A 24,823-nucleotide genomic window follows, 5' to 3' on the forward strand; every position below is an offset into this window, starting at 1 on the left:
AGGCCTGCCTTCTGCTGCTCGACTGGCTGATCTCTTCGTTCAACACATCTTCCGTCTGCATGGCTTGCCTCTGCATATTGTCTCGGATCGTGGGGTCCAGTTCACCTCGAAGTTCTGGAGAGCATTCTGCAGCCTCCTCGGTGCAAAATTGGACTTCTCCTCGGCCTACAATCCTCAGTCAAATGGTCAAGTCGAAAGGGTTAACCAGATTATGGAAAACTATCTGCGGCACTTTGTCTCCAGGCGGTATGATGACTGAGTGCAGCTGCTCCCGTGGGCTGAGTTCTCCTATAATAACCATACTAGTGAGTCCACCATCTCCAGCCCGTTCTGCATTGTGTACGGCCAACATCCTAGAATACCTCTTCCTGTCTCTACTATGTCCCAGGTGCCTGCAGCTGACCCTACCTTCAGGGACTTTCTGCAGATATGGCAACAGACCCGATCTTCTATTCTGCAGGCGGTGGACCCTTCAAGATTCTGCTGCAAATTAATCCTGTGTCGTATAAGCTTTGGCTGCCTTCTACCCTCAAGATCCCTAACTCCTTCCATGTCTCCCTGCTGAAGCCCGTGGTCCTGAACCGCTACTCTGGGACTCCTAGTTCCGCAGTGGCTCCTGGCGGCTCGTCAGGGACTTTCGAAGTGAGGGAGATCCTGGCCACCAAGAAAGTGAAAGGAAGGACGTTTTATTTGGTGGATTGGAGGTGATTTGGTCCAGAAGAGAGGTCTTAAGAGCCAGAGGAGAACATCGATGCTCCTGTCCTCGTGAAGAAGTTCCTCTCCCGCTCTGGTCCCAAGAAGAGAGGGCGTAAGAGGGGGATACTGTAACGTCTATGGCAGCGGACCGTCGTTCTGACTTACCCTCTGATGGCCACGGCCATGGACGTGTGAGTTCTCGGCGGCATCTCCCTCCTGAGAGACGCCGGCACTCACTTCCTGGTTCAGAGACCAGTACGCGTCCAGTTGCTGTGAATGTGCAATTAGCCCAGAATGCTTCGGGACTATAAAAAGGGCTCTGCCCTCTTGATCTTTGCCGGAGCGTTGTTGTGTTACCTTAGTTTGTCTTGCAAATGGTCTCCTAGTGTTTTCCAATTCCCGGTGTTACCCGTTCTTGCTGCCTGTACCCTGTATACTGTGCTAACTTGCTTCTGTGCCATCTAGAGTTGAAGTCGAGTTGTGTCTTCTGCTGAATCTACTGAGTAACACCCACTGTTTGTATGTCTGCTGCCGGAGCCTCATCTTAAGCCTGAATCACCGCTACTGTCTATATTGGCACAGGTACCCTTTCTGGACTATAGACATTGTATTGTACCTGGTTGGCCAGCTGCCTTTCCGCTACGCGGTGCAGCCCAGTGGGTCCACACCCCGCATCGTGACAGTGGGAAGCTGGAAAAAAAATATTTGTGGGGTGAATCTGGCAAAATTCCGGCGATACCAAATTGATATCTTTGTTAATGTTTTACCACTTTTATAAAAAGAAAACGGTTTTATTTTTCCGTTAATTGGGCAGTGTGATGGCTTATTATTCTATGTTTTTTTTTGGGAGCTAAGTGGACCAAAAAACAGCAATTCGGGCGTTTTTTGTTTTTTTACGCCGTTAAACTTGCGGGTTAAATAACATTATTTTGTAAAAGTTTGGACTTTTATGGACGCGGCGATACCAGCTTTGTTAACGTTTATTTTTTTAACATTACTTTAGGAAAAAAAAATGGTAAAAGTTTTTTCTAACGTTTAATACTTTTTTTTTCTACATTAAAAAGAACTTTAACTGTGTTTTTGTGTTTTATTTTTTCTATAAGTCCCCCTAGGGATTGCTTGCAATATTTACTACATTAATAATGTATTGCAGTATGTTGGGATTTTGACAGGTCTCTGGCAGGGCTTAATAGGAGCACAAAGATGGCAGACAAGGGCATCAAACAATCAGCATGACCGGTAACTTTGTTCAGGGAGGAACAGGAGGAGAAAAAGATCCAAAAATATACCTGATGCGCAAATAATATCAAATAGACAGAAAAAATAACAAATATAAATCTTTATTATCCCATAAGGGAAACATTACCCACAAAATACAAACGTTTAAAACACAAAAAATTAAAAACACCCCAGATAGGAATGTCCACCATATCCCATAGTAACAACTTTACAATATAGCAGTATTGAAAAAATTGTAATCTAATAGAGTATCGCCGTAAGATCAGATATCTAGAATGATCCACTAGGTCTGGCATATATAGTTACCATAACACATATATGGGAGTACAAGATCAAATCAGTGCCTAAATAGGCTATTTAGTTACCTGGGGTGGACATGATGAAAAGGACCTAATCCGAGGACCACCTCGACGAGCGTTTCGCTTCCTTCGTCAGGAGGTGAGGTATGCTAGATGTTTCCCCCCTTAAGTACACCTCAAATGAGGTGATGTTCATCGGCGCACGACACGTCACGCCCATCTCCACGCGCCAGACCATCCGTGTCACGGCCGGAAGTTGTACCTGGAAACCAGGACTCGTTCTCAAACCTAGAGACAACTTCCGGTCCGACGCATAGGAGACCACGTGACCCGCATGCGCACCCATCACGTACCCAGTGAGTAAAACAAGAAGCATACGATTGATAGAGGAAAAAGTGTCGTTTGTAGTATTGGTCCATAGAAAGCTGAAGCTTATATACGTCAATATAAAATTTGATCAGTGTATATCACAATATGCCTATATCAGTATTACAAAATACCATTAATACATTCCAAATAAATAAATAAATATCTAATCCATGACTGTACACATATTTCAATGCTACCCCTATCTTAAAAATCCATATACATACCAAAAAACTATAGAATACTATGTCACCAAATATTCCAAATATGAATATAATTAATTAATATAGTTATAGTTATAAAAATATATAACCCCCCAAAAAAATATATAAATATATATATATATACAAGAGGACCTAAAACCCGGACCAGACCCTAAACCATTAATTATAATAAATATAAAGTGCACAAGTGTAAGTTAATGGAATCGTGAATAAACACCTCGATCGGAAACCCAACCTGACCACAGGAATTACGGGCTCCGACCCAGATGAATATCCAGTATCCAAAAATATTGTGAATTATTAACCTATAACCATAAAAAAAAAATATATACACGTATATACTCTATATATTAGAATTTGGAACGCTATCTAGTACATTAAATAAATAAATTAATACATAATATCAAAATATACAATATTATCCTCAACGTGAACCCACAGTGTATACAAATAATTTGTACATATATAGACTCTCTACACACGTACATTAAATAAATCCATAATACAAATACAAATAAATAACAGGTACAAATAGAGATAGACATAGACAGAGTAGACTGAATAAACAAATCTTACATAAACAACCAGAATAGATACATTGGCCCAATACATCAGCAATTGACAGTATATACGCGTATAGATCTCCTCAGTATCCATATTATATAACGAAAATAAGAATGAAAATCTACACACGCATACATATATACATTAATATATCAATAACTGATATCACCACACATACCAAATTATATATGCATATACAATATAGAACGGCATGTATATTATCCCAAAATTTAGCATCATACAACATATATAGTCATAAACACCGATCCATATAATTCACAATCTTCAGTATTCGCTTTTTTTCAGAAATCCGGTAATTCGACACTAGCAACAAATAACAAATAAAAACAGCATTAGTCCTAAACAGAATAATTATAAAAAGGATGCAAAACTTTGTGATTCGTTCAAGCCCCTTGGGGACAGTGTGTCTAAGGTAACAATCCATTTCATTTCCTTTCTAAGAAGATTTTTTACAGTATCCCCCCCACGGTTCCCAGCATAAATACGGTCAATTCCCTTTACTTTCAGCAATCTCCAATTACTACCATGGAACTCCTTGAAATGTCTAGCAAGAGGCTTACTCCTGTCACCAAAAAGAATATCGTCATCTCCACTATGTTTATGCTGAATGCCTTTAATATCCCTGATATGTTCCATTATGCGCATTTTCAGCTCCCTTGAGGTCATTCCGATGTAAATCTTATTACAGGGACAACATGCGTGGTAAATGACATTCCTTGTGTTGCAATTTACAAAATGCTCAATTTTATACATTTTGGTGCAGTCTGAGCCAGAGAACAAATCAGTTCTTTCCATTACCTGACAGGCTCCGCATTTTCCGCATGACACGTTACCCCACCTTGGCCCTCTAGATTCAAATAAATATTTATTGGATGTCGAGGGAACATAGTGACTCCTAACTAAAATATCACGGAGGTTAGGACTCCGACGTGGTGTCATAGATGGAAAAGGAGTAATGATTCTGGATAGACATTTGTCTGTTTTCAAAATAGACCAGTGCTTATCAAAGATACCTCGCATGATGTTCCATTGCTTATTGTATCCAGATATGTATCTTACCACATTATCCGACCCTTTTCTTCCCTTCAATTGGGGTTTGAGTAGATCGGTTCTGGTCTTGGTTTTAGCATACTCATATTCGCGTTTCACTTCCGATTCTTCATAGCCTCTATTGAGGAACCTGTTCATCAGATCCTTGGATCAATGCTCAAACACATCCTCAGTAGAGCAAATCCTTCTGGCTCGGAGGAATTGCCTTCTTGGGATGGCCCTAATGATGTCTCTAGGGTGGGAGGAGTCAGCCGTTAAATAGGAATTCACAGAAGTGTTTTTTCTAAAAATATCGGTGTTAAGCTTACCATCAGCCTCCACCTTTATCTTTAGGTCCAGAAAATCGATTTAGGTTTTACTGTACTTGCTTGCCAATTTAATACCCATTTCATTATTGTTCAGATGGTTTAGAAATAGGTTGAGCTCATCCTCAGTCCCCTGCCAAATGAACAATACATCATCAATAAAACATCTCCAAGACAAGACCTGCCACTCATCACCACAATTGCCATTTGTTATCAAAGATCTTTCCCAAAATCCCATAAATAGATTTGCATAGGATGGGGCGCAGGTTGCCCCCATCGCAGTGCCTCGATTTTGTAGATAATATTTATCCTTAAAAACAAAAAAGTTATGCCTCAACACATAATCTAGCAGTTCCAGGATGAGCTCAACCATTTCACACGCTAAATTTCCTGTCTGCATAAAAAACCTGCATGCATGTAGACCATGATCATGATGTTTTGATGTATACAAGGATTCAACATCACTTGTGACCAGATACATGTCTGATTCCAATCTCAGACCTTCAAGGGATACAAGAATATCAGTTGAATCACATATATATGATGGAAGAGTTTCCACATGAGGTCTGAGATAGAAATCAATGAATCTACATGTCATCTCACAAATCCCACCAATTCCCGAAATAATCGGTCTGCCAGGAGGGCATTTGACATTTTTATGCGGAGGAGCACTGCCAAAGCCCTACAAAATTACCTTCAGCAGGCTACCAGTGTGCATGTTTCTGACCAAAGTGTCACAAACAGACTCCGTGATGGTGGCATGAGGGGCCGACGTACTGTAGTGGGACCTGTGCTCACAGCCAAGCACCATGCAGCTTGATTGGCATTTGCCAGAGAACACCACAATTAGCAGGTCCACCATTGGCTCCCCGTTCTCTTAACAGAGGCGTGCAGGTTCACACTCCGCCCATGTGACAGAGGTGATAGTCTAGAGCAGGGGTCTCAAGCCCGCGGGCCGCATGCGGCCCCTGGGGCTGTCATCTGCGGCCCGCGGGACACAGAGCCGCTAGTATCGGCTCTGCTCCTAGACTCTGGAATTCCCTGACATCGCTGTCCACATATGAACAGCGATGTCTGGGGCTTCCCCAGAGCCGGAGTCCCGAGCAGAGCGCTGGTGTCTGCTCTGCTCCAGGACTCTGTGGAATTCCCTGACATCGCTGCCCATATATGGACAGTGTGTCAGGGTCTTGCCCAGAGCGGAGCAGAGCGCTGGTGTCGGCTCTGCTCCTAGACTCTGTGGAATTCCCTGACATCGCTGTCCACATATGAGCAGCGATGTCTGGGGCTTCCCCAGAGCCGTAGTCCCGAGCAGAGCGCTGGTGTCGGCTCTGCTCCGGGACTCTGTGGAATTGGACAGTGTGTCAGGGTCTTGCCCAGAGCGGAGCAGAGCGCTGGTGTCGGCTCTGCTCCTGGACTCTGTGGAATTCCCTGACATCGCTGTCCACATATGAACAGTGTGTCAGCGTCTTCCCCAGAGCGGAGTCCCGGGCAGAGCGCTATTATCGGCTCTGCTCCGGGACTCTGGGGAAGCCTATGACATCGCTGTCCATACATCGACAATGATGTCAGGGGCTTCCCCAGAGCAGGAATCCCAGTGATGTCAGGAGCACAGCTGGAGTCCCAGGAAGAGCCTACTAGCGCTCTGCCTGGGACTCCAGCTCTGGGCAAGCCCCTGACGGCACTGGGGCAGCCTCTACAGAGGGCACTGGGGCAGCCTCTACAGAGGGGACTGGGGCAGCCTCTACAGAGGGGACTGGGGCAGCCTCTACAGAGGGCACTGGGGCAGCCTCTACAGAGGGCACTGGGGCAGCCTCTACAGAGGGCACTTTGGCAGCCTCTACAGAGGGCACTGTGGCAGCCTCTACAGAGGGCACTGTGGCAGCCTCTACAGAGGGCACTGTGGCAGCCTCTACAGAGGGCACTGTGGCAGCCTCTACAGAGGGCACTGTGGCAGCCTCTACAGAGGGCACTGTGGCGTTATCTACAAGTGGGTGTGTGACAGTATCTGAAGAGGACACTGGCATTATCTAGGGGTGTGTTGCATTATCTACAGAGGGCACTGTGGCCTTATCTACAGAGGGCACTGTGGCCTTATCTACAGAGGGCACTGTGGCCTTATCTACAGAGGGCACTGTGGCCTTATCTAGGGGTGTGTTGCATTATCCACAGAGGGCACTGCGGCCGCATCCACAGAGGGCACTGCGGCAGCATCCACAGAGGGCACTGCGGCACTATCTAAAAAGGGGCTGCCCAATCTTGACGTGTGCTAACTGAGCCGCCGGGCTGCATTTAGCGACACTTAAACTGGAAAGCTGGATTGTTGAAATAAGCACGTGGAGAAATATCTCAAATTTTAAACCTAGCGCTATTATTATAGTAATGTAGTATTATTATTCTAGTAATGTAGTGTTATAGTAGTTCAAATAACTAATTGATTAACAATAATTTTGTATTGTATCAAAATTTGAAAGTAATGCGGCCCGTCAACTTCCCATTTTTTCTATATGCGGCCCACTTACCCGGCCGAGTTTGAGACCCCTGGTCTAGAGTCACCGTCAATCCGGCATGACCATTTTGGAGCAGTGATGGTCTGGGCAAATCCTTGGGGGGTTGCACAAACTTCCACGTAATAGCCCACGGTACCCTGACTGCTGTTAGGTACCGTAATTAAATCTTAGGCGCAATTGTCAGTGCTTACACTGGTGCAGGGGACCCTGGTTTCTTCCTAGTGCAGGACAATGACCAGCCTATTGTGGCCCTAGTGTAGGCAGTTCACGTTGCCTAGACCTGAATCAAATTGAGAACTTCTGGGACATTATGAATCAGTGCATCTGACACCGCCAAGTAGCATCACAGACTGTCCAGGAGCTCACTGATGCCCTGATCTAGCCGCCTCTTCAGGAACATGCCCAGATACTTTGGTTTTCGGGGATTTAAACTCCAGCCCTCAATTAAAGATTTTTGTTTGCATTGAATGCTGATACGTCATTTTGTTCTCAACTAACTACACAATTTCTATCAGTAAAGATTTTCAACTTGAATCTTTCGTTGACAGAGATCTGATGTGTTCCCTTAATTTTTTGGAGCAGTGTATATATATATACACTACCAAAAGTTTGGGGTCACCCAGACAATTTTGTGTTTTTCATGAAAACTCACACTTATATTTATCAAATGAGTTGCATAATGACTAGAAAATATAGTCAAGACATTGACAAGGTTAGAAATGATGATTTTTATTTCAAATAATAATTTTCTCCTTCAAACTTTGCTTTCGTCAAAGAATGCTCCATTTGCAGCAATTACAGCATTGCAGACCTTTGGCATTCTAGCTGTTAATTTGCTGAGGTAATCAGGAAAAATGTCACCCCATGCTTCCAGAAGCCCCTCCCTCAAGTTGGATTGGCTTGATGGGCACTTCTTAGGTACCATACGGTAAAGCTGCTCCCACAACAGCTCTATGGGGTTGAGATCTGGTGACTGCGCTGGCCACTCCATTACAGATAGAATACCAGCTGCCTTCTTATTCCCTAAATAGTTCTTGCATCATTTGGAGGTGTGCTTTGGGTCATTGTCCTGTTGTAGGATGAAATTGGCTCCAATCAAGCGCTGTCCACAGGATATGGCATGGCGTTGCAAAATGGAGTGATAGCCTTCCTTATTCAAAATCCCTTTTACCTTGTACAAATCTCCCACTTTACCAGCACCAAAGCAAACCCAGACCATCACATTACCTCCACCATGCTTGACAGATGGCGTCAGGCACTCTTCCAGCATCTTTTCAGTTGTTCTGCGTCTCACAAATGTTCTTCTGTGTGATCCAAACACCTCAAACTTCGATTCGTCTGTCCATAACACTTTTTTCCAATCTTCCTCTGTCCAATGTCTGTGTGCTTTTGCCCATATTAATCTTTTCCTTTTATTAGCCAGTCTCAGATATGGCTTTTTCTTTTGCCACTCTGCCCTGAAGGCCAGCATCCCAGAGTCGCCTCTTCACTGTAGATGTTGACACTGGCGTTTTGCGGGTACTATTTAATGAAGCTGCCAGTTGAGGACCTGTGAGGCGTCTATTTCTCAAACTAGAGACTCTAATGTACTTGTCTTGTTGCTCAGTTGTGCAGCGGGGCCTCCCACTTCTCTTTCTACTCTGGTTAGAGCCTGCGTGTGCTGTCCTCTGAAGGGAGTAGTACACACCGTTGTAGGAAATCTTCAGTTTCTTGGCAATTTCTCGCATGGAATAGCCTTAATTTCTAAGAACAAGAATAGACTGTCAAGTTTCACATGAAAGCTCTCTTTTTCTAGCCATTTTGAGAGTTTAATCGAACCCACAAATGTAATGCTCCAGATTCTCAACTAGCTCAAAGAAAGGTCCGTTTTATAGCTCATGCATATATATATATATATATATATATATATATATATATATATATACATACACACACTACCGTTCAATAGTTTAGGGTCACTTAGAAATTTCCTTATTTTTGAAAGAAAAGCACAGTTTTTTTCAATGAAGGTAACATTAAATTAATCAGAAATACACTCTATACATTGTTAATGTGCTAAATGACTATTCTAGCTGCAAATGTCTGGTTTTTAATGCAATATCTATATAGGTGTATAGAAGCCCATTTCCAGCAACCATCACTCCAGTGTTCTAATGGTACATTGTGTTTGCTAACTGTGTTAGAAGGCTAATGGATGATTAGAAAACACTTGAAAACCCTTGTGCAATTATGTTAGCACCGCTGTAAACAGTTTTGCTGTTTAGAGGAGCTATAAAACTGACCTTCCTTTGAGCTAGTTGAGAATCTGGAGCATTACATTTGTGGGTTCGATTAAACTCTCAAAATGGCTAGAAAAAGAGAGCTTTCATGTGAAACTCGACAGTCTATTCTTGTTCTTAGAAATGAAGGCTATTCCATGCGAGAAATTGCCAAGAAACTGAACATTTCCTAAAACGGTGTGTACTACTCCCTTCAGAGGACAGCACAAACAGGCTCTAACCAGAGTAGAAAGAGAAGTGGGAGGCCCCGCTGCACAACTGAGCAACAAGACAAGTACATTAGAGTCTCTAGTTTGAGAAATAGACGCCTCACAGGTCCTCAACTGGCAGCTTCATTAAATAGTACCCGCAAAACACCAGTGTCAACGTCTACAGTGAAGAGGCAGCTCCGGGATGCTGACTTTCAGGGCAGAGTGGCAAAGAAAAGCCATATCTGAGACTGGCTAATAAAAGGAAAAGATTAATATGGGCAAAAGCACACAGACATTGGACAGAGGAAGATTGGAATATGGTGTTATGGACAGTCGAATCGAAGTTTGAGGTGTTTGGATCACACAGAAGAACATTTGTGAGACGCAGAACAACTGAAAAGATGCTGGAAGAGTGCCTGACGCCATCTGTCAAGCATGGTGGAGGTAATGTGATTGTCTGGGGTTGCTTTGGTGCTGGTAAAGTGGGAGATTTGTACAAGGTAAAAGGGATTTTGAATAAGGAAGGCTATCACTCCATTTTGCAACGCCATGCCATACCCTGTGGACAGCGCTTGATTGGAGCCAATTTCATCCTACAACAGGACAATGACCCAAAGCACACCTCCAAATTATGCAAGAACTATTTAGGGAATAAGCAGGCAGCTGGTATTCTATCTGTAATGGAGTGGCCAGCACAGTCACCAGATCTCAACCCCATAGAGCTGTTGTGGGAGCAGCTTGACCGTATGGTACGCAAGAAGTGCCCATCAAGCCAATCCAACTTGTGGGAGGGCCTTCTGGAAGCATAGGGTGAAATTCCTCCCGATTACCTCAGCAAATTAACAGCTAGAATGCCAAAGGTCTGCAATGCTGTAATTGCTGCAAATGGAGCATTCTTTGGCGAAAGCAAAGTTTGAAGGAGAAAAGTATTATTTCAAATAAAAATAATTATTTCTAACATTGTCAATGTCTTGACTATATTTTCTAGTCATTTTGCAACTCATTTGATAAATATAAGTGTGAGTTTTCATGGAAAACACAAAATTGTCTGGGTGACCCCAAACTTTTGAACGGTATTGTATGTATGTATATATATATATATATATTAGATTAATAAATGGCCTCCATTTGGTCTACTCCTCATTTCTTTATATTTCTCATTCTATAAATTTCTCGTTCAGCTACTTTTATCTTGGGGCGACCATTTATTTTATTTAAAGAATACTAATGTCACAATTGCTCAGTCTTGTTTGTCCTTGAAATGAAAGTTTAACCTGCACATATCTATACAGCTACTCTCTCAGTACGCTGCCCTGTTATTACCCTGTTATACTGCAGATCTAAGAGGAAGAGAGTTGAACATTTAATAAAAAGAACAAAATCCAAAGATATTAAGTAAATACTTAACTAACTTTACAGTCTACTGTAATTTACATAATACTTAATAAAAAAAAAAAATGTTACCAGTAAGTCTTTTCATGGTAGTGTTGAAGACCACATACCTTTATTAAGTATGAGACTATAAAAAAAGGACTACCTTTTTTTACCCCAAAAAACAGTTTAATAGGGATGAGCTGCAATACCAGGCACAACCTATAGACGAGAGTTCCACTGTTTCTGAAAAATCGGTCTCACCGTTTCAAACTAGTTATATTATTATTTGACATAGATACAGTTATGGCTATTACTATCGCTATGTCAGTAAATTTGGTTAGGTGGTACGGTTTAAAACTATCCACCAAATGTATGCCCCAGAATACTGCTGGCATATGTTCGGCTATTGACGGCTATGGGCTTGTTAGACATACACTACCGTTCAAAAGTTTGGGGTCACCCAGACAATTTTGTGTTTTCCATGAAAACTCACACTTATATTTATCAAATGGGTTGCAAAATGACTGTTTCTAACATTGTCAATGTCTTGACTATATTTTTTAATGATTTTTATTTTAAATAATAATTTTCTCCTTCAAACTTTGCTTTCGCCAAAGAATTTGCAGCAATTACAGCATTGCAGACCTTTGGCATTCTAGCTGTTAATTTGCTGAGGTAATCGGGAGAAATTTCACCCCATGCTTCCAGAAAGCCCTCCCACAAGTTGGATTGGCTTGATGGGCACTTCTTGCGTACCATACGGTCAAGCTGCTCCCACAACAGCTCTATGGGGTTGAGATCTGGTGACGGCGCTGGCCGCTCCATTACCGATAGAATACCAGCTGCCTGCTTCTTCCCTAAATAGTTCTTGCATAATTTGGAGGTGTGCTTTGGGTCATTGTCCTGTTGTAGGATGAAATTGGCTCCAATCAAGCGCTGTCCACAGGTATGGCATGGCACTGCAAAATGGAGTGATAGCCGCCCTTATTCAAAATCCCCTTTACCTTGTACAAATCTCCCACTTTACCAGCACCAAAGCAACCCCAGACCATCACATTACCTCCACCATGCTTGACAGATGGCGTCAGGCACTCTTCCAGCATCTTTTCAGTTGTTCTGCATCTCAAAAATGTTCTTCTGTGTGATCCAAACACCTCAAACTTCGATTCATCTGTCCATAACACTTTTTTCCAATCTTTCTCTGTCCAATGTCTGTGTGTGCTTTTGCCCATATTAATCTTTTCCTTTTATTAGCCAGTCTCAGATATGGCTTTTTCTTTGCCACTCTGCCCTGAAGGCCAGCATCCCGGAGTCGCCTCTTCACTGTAGACGTTGACACTGGTGTTTTGCGGGTACTATTTAATGAAGCTGCCAGTTGAGGACCTGTGAGGCGTTTGTTTCTCAAACTAGAGACTCTAATGTACTTGTCTTGTTGCTCAGTTGTGCAGCGGGGCCTCCCACTTCTCTTTCTACCCTGGTTAGAGCCTGTGTGTGCTGTCCTCTGAAGGGAGTAGTACACACCGTTGTAGGAAATCTTCAGTTTCTTGGCAATTTCTCGCATGGAATAGCCTTCATTTCTAAGAACAAGAATAGACTGTTGAGTTTCACATGAAAGCTCTCTTTTTCTAGCCATTTTGAGAGTTTAATCGAACCCACAAATGTAATGCTCCAGATTCTCAACTAGCTCAAAGGAAGGTCAGTTTTCTAGCTCCTCCAAACAGCAAAACTGTTTACAGCGGTGCTAACATAATTGCACAAGGGTTTTCAAGTTTTTCTAATCATCCATTAGCCTTCTAACACAGTTAGCAAACACAATGTACCATTAGAACACTGGAGTGATGGTTGCTGGAAATGGGTCTCTATACACCTATGTAGATATTGCATTAAAAACCAGACGTTTGCAGCTAGAATAGTCATTTAGCACATTAACAATGTATAGAGTGTATTTCTGATTAATTTAATGATATCTTCATTGAAAAAAACTGTGCTTTTCTTTCAAAAATAAGGAAATTTTTAAGTGACCCTAAACATTTGAACGGTAGTGTATATGTCAGGAGATTTTCCTTGGGTAAACCCCCAATGCCCACAACTGACACAATGTGTACCTATCCTAAAACTGCCATGCATCCAGTCAAAGATCTGTTACAACCAGCAGCAAGTGACTTAATTGCCCTTTTGATTAAATTACTCACTTCACATTTGAATGCAATATTGTAAACTCATGTTAAGCACAACATATTTTTAGATAAAGATGTCAATATCAGTTAGCTCCAGGGGACATGGTATTCAGTGGTAGGAAGGGAGGCATAACATGGCCATCTTCTGTTCAGAATCCAAGTTGTGATTGAATTTAAATCCCTTTTCTAGATAAATCCACGTTTTAAATGGAGTTTAATAAAAAAGCTGAAAAGGAAAACTAAGTGTATGTCGTCCCTGTAGAGATACAATAATGCCGTGCCCAGCAGTACACAAATTGCAGGTTTCACGTTGGAGCATAGGATGTTTTTTTTTTATCAAGCTAGAACCTTTTCTTTCTTTTTTTAGCGGCATAATACATCTTCCCTCAATTCTTTATTGACCTCACATAAAAACAATTTAGAAAGAAAAGATTCTATGTCACCTAATCATATGTCACTGTTGTCTCTCTGAAGGAAAATGACCATGTGATTGGACCTCATCCACTTCATCCTGGGAGTTATTGTCCAGGAGTTGTATTAAATGGTACTCCTGATCTCAAAGTGACGGTAAGGAATGGAATTATATATCTTAATGACGCCAATACTGTAAGTGCCTTTACGTCATAGTGGAAGCATAGATATTTCATTTCCCCTCTGCTCTTCAATGTGATCACACAGATGATTTCCATAATACTTGCTTTTATCTTGTATTTACAGATTTGTTAAATAAAAATATATATAATAAACATGACTAAAACTATATTGCAGAGGTTGTGGCACAAAATCCTGGAAAGTACTTTTAAAAGGTTCTCCAACAACATTTATTTTATAAGAATATGGTTAATGTGGCAGTAAGATATAACGAAAGTCATAATTCAAGTCATGTCAAGAATCCATGGCCCTTCTTTGTTTTCCACTAAAGTGGTTGACTCAACAATTTAAAGGGGTTGTCCACTCTTGAAAAACTATGAAGCAATACTAATTAAATATTTATTAAAGTATTTTTTAAATATACTTACCATTTCAAAGTTGCATATATCTTCTAATTCCGTCTAGTGTCACGTGACTCTGCCACCGTTCGAAATTTTCTCTTCCACTGACGTCTCGTTCGGTCTTCTTCAATCTTGACTTTCGGACGAGCTCCTCTTCCGGTCTTCTAGCTTCTTCTCTTCCCCTTGAGAGTGCGCATTACAACCTAGTTATATTTTTCACGCATGCGCAGTAACCTACTATATTTAGCGTATACGCATTGAAAGAAATTTCAGTGCGCATGCGCATTAACAGTAAGTTCATTGCGCCTGCGCTTTTAAATACTATTAATTGCAACTGCACAAAAAAAAATATTATTTTAGCTATTTCGATTCCGCTTGACTTCGGCCATACACCCGTGTTCGAGGCATGCTATTGGTTCAAAGCCTCATCAATGCCAGCCCCGTTCTTTCTTTGATTACGCCTCAATGCGAGCACTATTTTATTTTCCTTTATGTGTTCACCCAGTGCCCGCTCATTGTTCCTCAGTACCATTATCACTGTAGATACCGTCTTTGCGAAGGCGAGGGCACAGAGGGATAACATGAACGTAAATAAAATAGGGCTGGCATTGAGGTATAATCTAAGAAAGAACAAGGCGGGTATTGAGGAGGCTTTAGACCAATAGGATGCCTCGAACGCGGGTGTATGGCAGAAGTGAAGCAGAATCTAAAAGGCTCAAACAATTCTTTTTTTTTTTGTGCAGTTAATTGTATTTAAAAGCGCAGGCGCAATAAACAGACTTTTGAAGCACATGTGCAATATATTGTAAACAAACATCAGGATATAAACAATACAGCGTAAAGCTGATTTAAATATCTAAAATTGTGAAAACCATAGTCAGGGGACAATACTATAACAAGACAGAAGCATTGCAATGATTTAAAAAAAAAAAAAAAAAAAAGAAGTGGAAAACCCCTTTAAACCCTTCTAGAGAGAGGGGTCCCCCATTCATGATGTCCCTCTATAAGCCATGGCAGAGAGTGGTTAAGAAAGAACCGCACCCGCTCTGGACAATCATGACCAACCAAAGTTTGGAATTGCCGTCTTGTAATAACACATTTCCTCAGTAGTGGCAAATTTCTGCTTCCAAGCTGTTTCCATGGGTTGAGCAAAATGAAGTGGCAATTATGCTTTAAGTTGAGGACCTGAGTTGTTAAAGACATGCATTTTTACAGCCCAATTGAAAAGACTGGGGGGAATATATTAAAAGGTTTATGCCACTTTTCTGGAGTTAAAAAGTCTCAGATTTTGGCACATGCTATAATTGCGCTAAAATTTGCAACTCTTTAATTAAAAGAGGCCATGGCTTAGGCACGGGGTCAGGGCCTCCGCCATCACGACAAATTTATTATAATTTACGGCAGAAAACTGCCATTAATTATAGTAGAAATCTGTGCCCGCTCCTATCTGGCGCTGATTTCAGCCAAGTTAGAGGCCCATGCCTGGCCCCCCCCTGATCTGACTACCCCCTACCCCATCGGACACATGAATAAAAAAAATATTTATACTTACTTCACCGCTCTTCTTCTCCCCACCGGGTCACCTCTGACTCCCTCTTCATGCCGTGGCTCATTCAAGGTACTGACGTCGGCAGCGTCAGTACCTATGCGGCGCAGCATTTAATGTCACCAGTGCTGCATCACATACGTTACAACACTGATGACGTTGAGTGATGGATCACATAGGTACTGGCGCTGCCTGGCGTCAGTGCCTTGAATCAGCCGCGGCACGAAGAGGGAGCCAGAGGGGACCCGTTAGGGAGAAGAGGAGCAGTGAGAAGAGCTGTCAGACATGGGTAAACTGTTCAATGCTTAATCGGCACTGTGCTGACAGCAGAAATAATCATTGCAGCAGTTACACTTTGACATTATGAATAATTAGCATAGCAATTACTTTAAAAAAGCATCAGGGTCGTCCTTGGGGGTGTGCAACCTTTGTTGTCACACAGGGCGTATTGACCGCCACTACTAAACGGGCGCCACAGATGTTCTGGCACCTGAAGCTTGCGAACGCCACAAATCTTTATAGTATAGCAGTTTTATTTAGACATTGTATAGCACTGTTATAAAGCTACTTTATGTATGGAGGTTAGGGTCACTGTTGTTATTGTTTGAGCCCTATATGATGGTATTTACTTTGTGTGGCGTTGCTACTTAGGAATGTACAGTATATTATTTTTGCAGTGTATGGTGATGGCGGTACTGTCTAGCATTGTTATTTAGGCAACTGTATGGAAGTTCAACCTGGCCAACATAAAGTATAGCACTGTTATTTGGGCACCATACTCTATGGCAGTAATAATTAGGCACTGTATGATATCGTTACTTGTACACTCTATGACCATACGGCATATATGGGAGGGAAGGGCACCAACAGAAGTTATGGCACAGGGCAGCAACCAAAGTAAGACCGATCTTGGAAACGTTAGAGAGAAATATTAAAGAGTACAACCTTGATTTAGCATGTAAGGATACATGTCGTCATACAGCGACCTAGCTATTTAATTGAAAACTGATCATTTATTAAAACGATATACCTTCCATTTTTTTGGAGCAAGCTGAACTGCACGATATTGTGACAAGACATTCCTATCCTGTAAAGTCCTTTATTTAGGAATGCATAATAGTAAGATGGTATCCAACACACAATCCAAGTAAAAACTAATTCTCTTTATTTCATCTTGTTAAAAGGACAAGTAAATATCCTAGGACGGATGCTTACGCGTTTCGAACCAATGGTTCTTACTCATAGAGTAAGAACCAATGGTTCGAAATACGTAGCATCCTTCCAAGGAATCTTACTTGTTTTTTGGATTGTGTGTTGGATACTATCTTACTATTGTGCATTTCCACCTGCTACTAATGCAGAGTCTTCATCCGAGCACCGATGTGATACAAACCTAGTGTCCAGGAACAAGTGCATGGTTAGCGGACCATTACATATATTTATGTATATACTTTATTTTGGAATACCTTGGATAGGACATGTGATATTATTATAATAATGTAATCTACCTATAATGTAAAGGTCAGGTGTTTTTATGATCAGAAAACACAATTTCATTGTGTATATAAATAATTAGAATGTATAAATATGGCCTTTAGTCAGGGCTATTTGTGTCTCAAAATTTATTGAATGTAAATAACAAATGGGATTATCACTGTTTTAGGTGCGTTACTATGACAGTTCTGAAGCTCTTGCTCCAAGGGAACGTATCTACTCAATAAGCACTGCAAAATATAACAGAGACACTTCATACATCTTGGCGTGTGAAGAGAGATGGGTTGGGCAGCCTGTTGTTGCTAGGAATGATGAAACGGGAACATTTCATTTAGGTATTATATGGATATATATATTTACATACTTTCATATGTAAAAAAATGTACATACTTTATTCCGTAAAAATCCAAGCTAGGTAACTTAAGCAACTGTAATTTATAAAACACGTTTGACAGAACGTCATTTATTTATGTATTTCGTTATTTTCTACTGGCTAAAGATATTCAATAAAAAATAAATAAAAAAAGTTCAACAATATAATTAAAACATCTGAATTCTAGAAGCCATCAGTTTGAAAGTGAAAGAATAAATGTTGAAGATTCACGCTGGCTACTGAGCCTCACAATAGGCTGACACTTCCTGTTTTGTAGAGATCACTTTTCAGCTTGTGCTGTATAAACTAGGGGCAGGCTCAGCAGTCAACTCATTATCATCCGAGGCAGTATTACAATGACAGGTAACACCTCTACTATAATGCTGGGGGGCAGATAACACAAGATCCCCATTCCCTCCCCCACCTCCCTTAACAGTGACCTCTGCACTGGTCACAGAGCGTGCCCACTCCAATCTCTCATATAAGTCAATAAATCTTTTTATGACTTATTTTTATTATTACATATTTTTAATTAGTAAACAAAAAATAAGGTGACACATCCCTTTTTATGCAGCAATTTTGGGGATGTTAGGGTTACTTGCATTATTATGTGTGCATTATTCAATACAAAGTGCTTGATTACTCGCAGGAAAAAAATCATTATTTTCATATTAATTTCAGACAAAGCAATGCTAATTAGTTTTAATGAATTAATTTAACTGTACCTCTCATTTAAAACAAACATCGCCATGACTTTATAAAGGATCTGTCATTAGTTTAGTAATGCCCTATCTCTTAGCTAATCTAATAGGCGCTGTCACACTGATAATGCTAGTGAAACTTGTGTCCCAAAACGTTCATTATTTTAAAAGTTATGAGCTTTTTTTCTAAATATGCAAATGAGCCCTTATTAGACAACTGGGAGATAACAGCAGCAATTTTCATGAAGTGGAGCCACCTCACAGCCTCTGATGCTGTCCTATCAGCATGAAGCTGCTTCACACAGTGTAAGAGACTGAGGCTGGAGGGAAAGGGGATCACTTCAAACAGCCATTTCAGCAGTTCTGGTGGCATATGAAAGAGGAGATTCTAATCTTTCATATGGCATCAGGATCGCAGTTCTAGCTGTGACACAACCGGAGATATCTCCAGTTGAATACACAGTCGGGAATGGAAGCTGTATACTATAAGCTCACTGTGTTGCTGGGCAGGGAAGGGGGAGAAGCTGTATGCTGATTGGACAGCGTCATACAGAAAACATCACACCGCCCAGAGTGAAAAAAAAGAGTCACCTACTATTTGGCAAGCATAGCCATATTAGCATATTTAGAAAAATGCTCATAACTTTGCAAATAATTTAAGTTTTTAAAACAAATTATACTGTAGTTATCAGCATCATAGCGCCTATTAGATTAGCTAGGAGATAGGAACTTAAACTAGTGACAGATCCTCTTTAACTTTGTGTCTTCAATATATTAAATCAGCTATTACTTCTAAGGCTCTTGCAATTTTTTTTCTACACAATTCACCCCTTTGTATAAAGACTTTTTTTTTTTTTTCAGCTGAAGTCAAGGAGCAGACTGACAATCGTATGAAGTATGTAATTTCTTGGGCAGATGGTACAACAACAATACAAGACATGGAATGGATTTTTGGAAAGTTCAGCCAGCCACATCTACTAAATGTTGGTGATCACGTCTTAACTTTAGCATATCCATCTTCTCTGACATTTTTACCTGGTATCATAACTGCCATCAATGGGAAAAACTTGCAGATACTGTTTTGTAATGGAAAAAGGTTGGTCAATTTTCATATAGCATTTGTTAACTATAAGATTGACATCTTGGAGTCTTGATATAGAAATATAATTGAATTCCATTTGATTTTGCAAAAATAGTTGCATAATAATTGTGTTTAACCCCTACCCGACATTTGACGTATCCATACGCCAAAGTCGGGTAGGGGAAGTACGGAGCGGGCTCACGCAGTGAGTTCGGTCCATACGATGACGGTGTCGGCTGTATGTTACAGCCGACACTTCAGAGTAACTAGCAGCATCGCGCTCGAGCGCGATCCCGCTAGTTTAACTCGTAGTTTAACCGCAGCATTTAAATCGTCAGAAAGAGGGGGCGACCCCTTCTAACAGCTCATCGCACCCCCCGTAACGCAATCACGGGGGGGGGGCGATGGTTGCTATGGCTGCCTAGGGGCTTAAAGAACGCCCCCAGGTCCACCATCTTTGTACACCTATTAACCCCTTCCCGCTCCTGGATGTACTATTAGGTCATAGTAACTATAGCGTTCGCGCTCCATGACCTAATAGTACGTCTCGGGAGTAACGGCCGTTTCGGCCGTCCTCCCGACACATACAGGAGCTGTAACAGCTGCTGTCTTGTTCAGCAGCTGTCACAGCTCCTACTGCGGGGACCGATCGCTGTGTCCCTGCTGATTAACCTCTTAAAAGCCGCGTTCTATAGAGATCGCGGCTTTTTAGGGGTTAAGCTGCCATCGCCGGCCTGCTACACGATAGCGGCCGGCGATGGTGACTATGGCAACCGGACACCAAACAATGGCATCCGGCTATGCCATAGACTGAAGCCTAGTGGGTCCTGACAACGTCAGGACCCACTATGCTTGCTGTCAGTGAGTAGCTGACAGTTCTAATACACTGCACTACGCATGTAGTGCAGTGTATTAGAATAGCGATCAGGGCCTCCTGTCCTCAAGTCCCCTAGTGGGACAAAGTAATACAGTAAAAAAAAAAAGTTAAAAAAAGACGTGTAAAAATAAGAAAATAAAAGTTTTAAAAGTATTAAAAGTAAAAATCCCCCTTTTTACCTTATCAGTCATTTATTATTAATAAAAATATATAAACAAACAAATAAACTATACATAATTGGTATCGCCGCATCCGTAACGGCCTGAACTACAAAATTATTTCGTTATTTATCCCGCACAGTGAACGCCGTAAAAGAAAATAATAATAAACCGTACCACAATCACAATTGTTTGGTCACTTCACCTCCCAAAAAATTGAATAAAAAGAGATCAAAAAGTCGCATGTACCGAAAAATGGTACTGATCAAAACTACAGTGCGTTACGCAAAAAAATAAGTCCTCGCACAGCTTTATTGATTGAAAAATAAAAAAGTTCTGTCTCTTAGAATAAGGTAACACAAAAAGTGAATGATTTTTTACCAAACGTATTTTATTGTGCAAACGCCATAAGACATAAAAAAAACTATAATCATCTGGTATCGCCGTAATCGTATCGCCCCGCAGAATAAAGTGAATATGTCATTTATAGGACACGGTGAATGCTGTAAAAAAACAATAGTAGAATTGCTGTTTTTTAGTCACCACGCCACCTAAAAATAGAATAAAAACTGATCAAAAAGCCGCATGCACCCCAAGAAAACTACAATGGATTCCTAAAGGGGTCTAGTTTCCAAATTAGCGTAACTTTTGGGGGGTTTCCAATGTTTTGGCACCACAAGACCTCTTCAAACCGGACATGGTGCCTAATAAAAAAGAGGCCTCAAAATCCACTAGGTGCTCCATTGCTTCGGAGGCCGGTGCTTCAGTCCATTACCGCCCGAGGGCCACATGTGGGATATTTCTCAAAACTGCAGAATCTGGGCAATACGTATTAAGTTGCGTTTCTCTGATAAATCCAATTGTGTTGTAAAAAAAATGGAATAAGGAGGATTTTCTGACCAAAAAAAAATGTAAACTTTACCTCTACTTTGCTCTCAATTTCTGTGAAACACCTAAAGGGTTCATAAACTTTCTACATGCTGTTGTGAATACTTTGAGGGGTCTAGTTTCTAAAATGGGGTGTTTGATAGGGGTTTCTAATATATGGGCCCCTCAAAGCAACTTCAGAACTGAACTGTAACCTAAAAAAATAAATAAATGAGGCAATACTTCGCTTCTTACATTATACTGATAATGAGCCGTGCCCACCCCGAGACGGAGACCCCTATTAGACCGTTTCAGTGCCCGGTTTTCCCAAGCATTCACCCCCGAGAAGTGTATTTCTATTGATGAGTCCCTGGTACATTTTAAAGGGAGGGTTCAATTCCGCGAGTACCTGCCGGGTAAGAGGGCAAGGTATGGCGTGAAGATGTCTAAGCTGTGCGACAGTGCATCAGGGAATACCTACAGGTTTAGGATATATGAAGGAAAGGCCACCCCTAAACCAGACTGCATCCTGGACTACAATAGGTACATGGGAGGGATGGACTTGTCAGATCAAATCCTGAAGCCCTACAGCGCCATGCGGTGTGGTATAAGAGGCTGGCCGGGCACATCATACAGATGGCTTTGTACAATGCGTACGTGCTACGTCGATGTGCAGGCCAGACGGGAACTTTCCTGGAATTTCAAGAGGTGATTATCAAGAACCTAATCTTTAGGGACCAAGAAGGGGGGGCACCCAGTACTTCTGGAAGCAGGGCCACACGCATCGTACCAGGGCGGCAACACTTTCCAGGAGAAGTTCCCCAAACTGGCAAGAAGGGAAAAAGTCAAAAGAGGTGCAAAGTCTGCTATAAGGGATGACACAATATATCAATGTGACACGTGTCCCGAATAACCAGAGCTCTGTATGAAAGAGTGTTTTAAAATTTATCATACATCCCTTGGTTTATAATTCACCCCAATTTTACTTACCCTGATGCACTCCGCACAGCTTATCCCCCCTCGTCTTTCCCCTCTGGGCCCTGCTGTGTGCCCAGGCAGCTGATAACAGCCACATGTAGGGTATTGCCGTACCCAGGAGAACCCACATTACAGTTTATGGGGTGTATGTCTCCGGTCAAAATGCTCACTACACCTCTAGATGAATGCCTTAAGGGTGTAGTTTTTAAAACGGGGTCACTTCTTGCGGGTTTCAACTGTACTGGTACCTCAGGGGCTTCTGCATACATGACTTCGCACTAGAAAATCCCCAGTAGGCCAAATGGTGGTCCTTTCCTTCTGAGCCCTCCCATGGGCCCAAACCGCAGTTTATCACCACAAATGGGGGGTATTGCGGCACTCAGAACAAATTGCGCAACATAATGGGGCATTTTGTTTCTTGTGAAAATAAGAAATTTTCAGCCAAAACTACATATTATTTGAAAAAAATAATTTTGTTTTCATTCCCAGCCCAATTCAAATAAGTTCTGTGAAAAAACTATGGGGTTAAAATGGTCACAACACCAATAAATGAATTCCTTGAGGGGTGTAGTTTCCAAAATGGGGTCACTTCTGGTTGGTTTCCATTGCTTTGATACCTCTGGGGCTCTGCAAATGCGACATGGCACCCAAAAACCAAACCAGCAAAATCTGCACTCCAAAGAACACACAGCGCTCCTTCCCTTCTGAGGCCTTCCATGAGCCCAAACGGCAGTTTATCACCACAAATGGGGTATTGCTGCACTCAGGAGAAATTGGGCAACAAAATGGAGTATTTTGTTCCCTGTGAAAATAAGAAACAGGGGGTGGAATTCGAGGTGGCCAAGATTATGGACAGTAGGATGGTCCAGGGCTCCCTCCAGTACCTGGTCCATTGGAGAGGATACGGGCCGGAGGAGAGGACTTGGGTACCTGCCCGTGATGTTCACGCTGGGGTATTGATCAGGAGGTTCCACCTTCTCTTCCCTACTAAACCGGGTCCTCTTAGTAAGGGTCCGGTGGCCCCTCATAAAAGGGGGAGTACTGTTAGGGATCTGCCAGGTACTACGTCTAGGTATACTCCTGGGATTAATCAATCCACACCTGAGGCCAGACCTGTTCGACTGACACCATCTCCCACTAACCAGGGTGGCAGGCTCAGGAGTGGGAGAGCCTATCGCGGCCTGGTCAGTCGGAGTTAGCTCCGCCCCCTGTCCTTTATTACCTGCCGTGTTCTCCTCTTCAGTGCTTGTAATTCTTCCGTATTCCTGGCCCCACTGCTGCTTGCTCCAGCCTGCTTCTGCCGTGCTTCTGCCTTGCTGCAGTTCCTCTTAACCTGCTTTGCTTTGCCTCTGGCTTGCTTCCTCCTCCGTGCTCACTTGGGTATACTCCACTTCATCCTGGTCCGGACTACTCATTCACCGCTCCGTTTCCTCGCGGCGTTCCGTGGGCTACTGCCCCTTCCCTTGCGTGTTCCCTGTTTGTTCTCCCGTGCACTTAGACAGCGTAGGGACCGCCGCCCAGTTGTACCCCGTCGCCTAGGGCGGGTCATTGCAAGTAGGCAGGGACAGGGCGGTGGGTAGATTAGGGCTCACTTCCCTTCACCTCCTTCCTGCCATTACATAATTACAAACCCATACCTAGTCTACCATTTCTCCTACGCTGACGCTATCATGGACCCCCTTGAGACCCTGACCCAGCAGATGCAGGGCCTCTCCCTACAGGTCCACGCCCTGGCCCAGAGGGTCAACCAGGGTGACGCTGCCTTAGTAGTTCCCCTCACCTCACCTCTAGAACCCGACCTCAAGTTACCTGACCGGTTCTCAGGGGACCGTAAGACGTTTCTCTCCTTCCGGGAGAGTTGCAGACTGTATTTCCGCCTAAAACCCCACTCCTCAGGTTCCGAGAACCAGCGGGTGGGTATCATCATATCCCGACTCCAGGAAGGGCCCCAAGAGTGGGCCTTCTCCTTGGCTCCTGACGCCCCTGAACTTTCCTCTGTTGATCGTTTTTTCTCTGCCCTCGGACTCATTTACGACGAGACTGACAGGACTGCTTTAGCCGAGAGTCAGCTGGTGACCTTACGTCAGGGTAGGAGACCGGTGGAGGAATACTGTTCTGATTTTAGAAAGTGGTGCGTAGCTTCTCGGTGGAACGATCCGGCCCTAAGGTGCCAGTTTAGGTTAGGATTATCTGACGCCCTGAAGGATCTGCTGGTTAGCTACCCCTCTTCTAACTCCCTTGACCAGGTTATGGCCCTAGCAGTACGACTTGACCGACGTCTCAGGGAACGTCAGCTGGAACGCTTCAATGTGCTCCCCTCTGACTTTTCTGCGATCCCCCCCGAGGTCCCGTCTCCTCGCCCCTCCACGGAGGACTCGGAGGTACCTATGCAACTCGGGGCCTCCATGTCCCCTCGACAACGTAGGGAGTTTCGCAGAATGAATGGTCTCTGCTTCTACTGTGG

At 42.6% G+C, this 24,823-nt stretch overlaps 1 protein-coding gene across 3 annotated transcripts in view; it reads left to right on the forward strand.

The window, feature by feature from the left end:
• The window catches only part of VWA3B (von Willebrand factor A domain containing 3B), a 164,688-nt gene that overhangs the window by 133,065 nt on the left and 6,800 nt on the right, over positions 1-24,823 (forward strand). For 2 of the 3 annotated variants that reach the window (XM_075852598.1, XM_075852599.1), the window contains 3 exons: positions 13,767-13,859; positions 17,494-17,659; positions 19,260-19,494. In XM_075852598.1, the coding sequence (XP_075708713.1) occupies positions 13,767-13,859; positions 17,494-17,659; positions 19,260-19,494 (494 nt within the window). Of the gene's footprint in view, positions 1-13,766; positions 13,860-17,493; positions 17,660-19,259; positions 19,495-24,823 lie in introns of those variants that run through there. The other variant, XM_075852601.1, reaches the window with a different exon arrangement.

This window comes from Rhinoderma darwinii, chromosome 2 (genome assembly GCF_050947455.1).
Source record: "Rhinoderma darwinii isolate aRhiDar2 chromosome 2, aRhiDar2.hap1, whole genome shotgun sequence".
NCBI lineage: Eukaryota > Metazoa > Chordata > Amphibia > Anura > Rhinodermatidae > Rhinoderma > Rhinoderma darwinii.